The 3,030-nt window shown below is 49.2% G+C and overlaps 1 protein-coding gene across 2 annotated transcripts in view; it reads right to left on the minus strand.

Moving 5' to 3' along the window:
• The window catches only part of ACVR2A (activin A receptor type 2A), a 48,711-nt gene that overhangs the window by 7,085 nt on the left and 38,596 nt on the right, over positions 1 to 3,030 (minus strand). For both annotated transcript variants that reach the window (XM_018078897.3, XM_018078896.3), the window contains 3 exons: positions 2,457 to 2,600; positions 1,559 to 1,702; positions 133 to 278 (listed from right to left, as the gene is read on the minus strand). In XM_018078897.3, coding sequence (XP_017934386.1) covers positions 133 to 278; positions 1,559 to 1,702; positions 2,457 to 2,600 — 434 coding nt within the window. The remainder of the gene's footprint in view (positions 1 to 132; positions 279 to 1,558; positions 1,703 to 2,456; positions 2,601 to 3,030) is intronic.

The following is a 3,030-nucleotide window of genomic DNA, read 5'->3' on the forward strand; positions in this document are numbered from 1 at the left end:
AGCCCGTCCCTGGGGATGCAGAGCCCATCCCTGGGGATGCAGAGCCCGTCCCTGGGGATGCAGAGCCCGTCCCTGGGGATCCAGAGCCCATCCCTGGGGATGCAGAGCCCATCCCTGGGGGTGCAGGAGTACCTGTGGGAGATGGCGGGTTTGTGGCCGTCCTTGAGCCCCGGGATGTCCTCGTGCAGGTAGGCCAGGCCCCGCGCCATGGTCTGCGCGATGTGGCACAGCTCCGTCCACGACACCACGTTGGCCTTCAGGAAATCCGTCAGGGAGCCCTGTGGGGAACAGGGAGAGCGGCCACGGGGCCGGGTCAGGGCTCGCTCGCTCTGGGAACACCCCGGGATCTTGGGGAGCCGGGGGGGAACAGCTGTAGGGCCTCTGGCTGACAGCCTGGCCTTGCTTATGGACAGCAACACTGTCACAGGGAAACGCACTCTGAAGAAATGTGGAGTCAAAATGGCTCAACACAAAACACTGGATGTATTTTTAGATAATCCTGTTTGTGTTTCTCACTGTTTATCACCATAGAATTCATCGGGGTGGCTTTGATTTTAGAGGTCATCAACTAACCCGAGGAGAACAAAAACAAACCCCCACGAGCTCTGCAAGGTGGGGTTTGTTTAACTCACAGCTTTGTGGGGCATATCCACAAATACCCTAAAAAATATCCTAAAGAGCAAGGAAAAAAGGCAGAATTAATTTCTGTTTGTTTGTTTGTTTTCTGGTAAATCAAACCTGACAACTTTCTCAGCTGTCTGAAAATAAACTGAAGTCATTTCACACCCAACCAAAGCGACCAGGGAGCGAGAACTGTTTTAGATTTTGTGTCTTAACTGCCCGGATTCCACGTTTGTGGAACATTCCCGGGGCTATTCCTGCTCTGCAGGTGCCCTGGTGCCCTGGGCTCCGTGCCCAGCTTCTCGTGGAAGGCCGTGATGAGCCAGAGCTCCACGTCAGTGCTGCTGCCCCTCTTGGCTTAACCCATCCCATTTATGTTTCTCACTGTGGTTCTCACAATAAAATCCATTTTGATTTTGTAGATTTTATAGATTTTATAGACTATCAACTCTTGGCACAACAGAATTCATCGGTGTGGCTTTGATTTTAGAGACTATCAACTAACCCGAGGAGAACAAAAATAAACCCCCACGAGCTCTGCCAGGTGGGGTTTGCTTAACTCACAGGTTTGTGGGGGACACCCCCAAATATCCTACAAAATATTCTAAAAATTATTCTAAAAAATATTCTAAAAAGCNCTCACAGGTTTGTGGGGGACACCCCCAAATATCCTACAAAATATTCTAAAAATTATTCTAAAAAATATTCTAAAAAGCAAGGAAAAAAGGCACAATTAATTTTTGTTTGTTTGTTTTTTGTTAAATCAAACCTGCCAACTTTCTCAGCTGCCTGAAAATAAACTGAAGTCATTTCACACCCAGCGAGCGAAAACCGCTTTAGATTTTGTGTCTCGACTGCCCGGATTCCACCTCTGTGGAATGTTCCCGGGGCTGTTCCTGCTCTGCAGGTGCCCTGGTGCCCTGGGCTCCGTGCCCACCTTCTCGTGGAAGGCCGTGATGAGCCAGAGGTCCACGTCGATGCTGCTGCCCCTCTTCTCGGCGCCGATGAACTGCAGGATGTTCTCGTGCTTCATGCCCGGCAGGCTGTAGATCTCGTACTCGTTCTGCCACGACTGCTTGTCCTGGGACAGGAGCACAGAAATCCTGCTGAATGCCAGGGAAATGGGAGTTCTTTCCACCAGGAAACCCCCTCCCAGCATTTCAGGTGCACCTGTGAACGACCTGGCCAAGAATCCATGGGATTTCTCCCGGAGAACGAGGACCGGCCGGGTTTCTGCACCTCAGGTAGCAGTGGCTGGGGTTAATTATTGATGTCATTAATTATTAATGCCATTAATTAATCCATCCCAACAGCACCATGTAGGAACATTCATATTCTTTAGCTTGAGTGGATCTCACAGTTCTGGGCCCAGCTTAAAGCCAGGCTTTCCCAGGGCACTTTTTGGGAACTGAGTGTTGTCTCCCTCAGCTGAGGCCCATTTCATCAGCCCAGTCCCTTCATTGGAATTCCAGGTTTGAATTCCAGGCCTTTCCTTCTGAGCACAATTTAATTTGATTATCGACTGGCCAGGAGGTGTGTTTTCCTGGGTGCTTCAAGCTGTTGGTGCTCCATGTGTGTTTTTATGAGTGGAGACACAAAGTTTATATTTCAATATCTCAGTTCTGTGTTTCTGTTTCCCATTAATTTAAATTTCAATAACAGGCATTAAAAAATATTTATTTTACTTCAGTGAAACCCTTCCTGCATCTTTCACACCTCGAAGACATTTTGGGTTGGGTTTAGAAAATTAAGTAAAATCTCTCACTGGGGCAAGAAAAGCTGGTTTAATGGGATGGTATTAGAAAGAATCCAGGATCCCAAGAATTCCTGCTCACCTGGATGGGGAATATTTTCACTGCCACATATTCATTGAGGAGCTGAGCTTTCCACACACACCCAAACCTGCCCCTGGCTTTGATCTCCAGGAGCTGCAGAGGCTTCAGACCCATCAGTGGGGACGGTGGGGGAGGCCCAGGATCCTGGAATGGGGGGAAAACGGGAATTAATGAACTCTGCTGGGAATGGGATATCCAGGACAGCACCACAAATAAAGGCTGGGATCTCAGGAGACACCGGGATCACGGAGCCAAACCCCCCCTGCAAGGGATTCCCCAAAAAACAGACACACAGGGAACTGGAACGGGATGGGAAAACATGCTCATGGAGGGGCAAGGGGGCATGGAACACACCTGGATAACCAGGAGGGACAGCACAGCAGAAATTAAGGAATTGTCTGACCAGGAGGGAAAGCACAGCAGAAATTAGGGAATTGTATGACCAGGAGGGAAAGCACAGCAGAAATTAGGGAATTGTCTGACCAGGAGGGAAAGCACAGCAGAAATTAAGGAATTGTCTGACCAGGAGGGAAAGCACAGCAGAAATTAGGGAATTGTCTGATCAGGAGGGAAA

The sequence above is a fragment of the Manacus vitellinus genome, unplaced genomic scaffold, assembly GCF_001715985.3.
Source record: "Manacus vitellinus isolate BGI_N305 unplaced genomic scaffold, ASM171598v3 scaffold_43_pilon, whole genome shotgun sequence".
Taxonomy (NCBI): domain Eukaryota; kingdom Metazoa; phylum Chordata; class Aves; order Passeriformes; family Pipridae; genus Manacus; species Manacus vitellinus.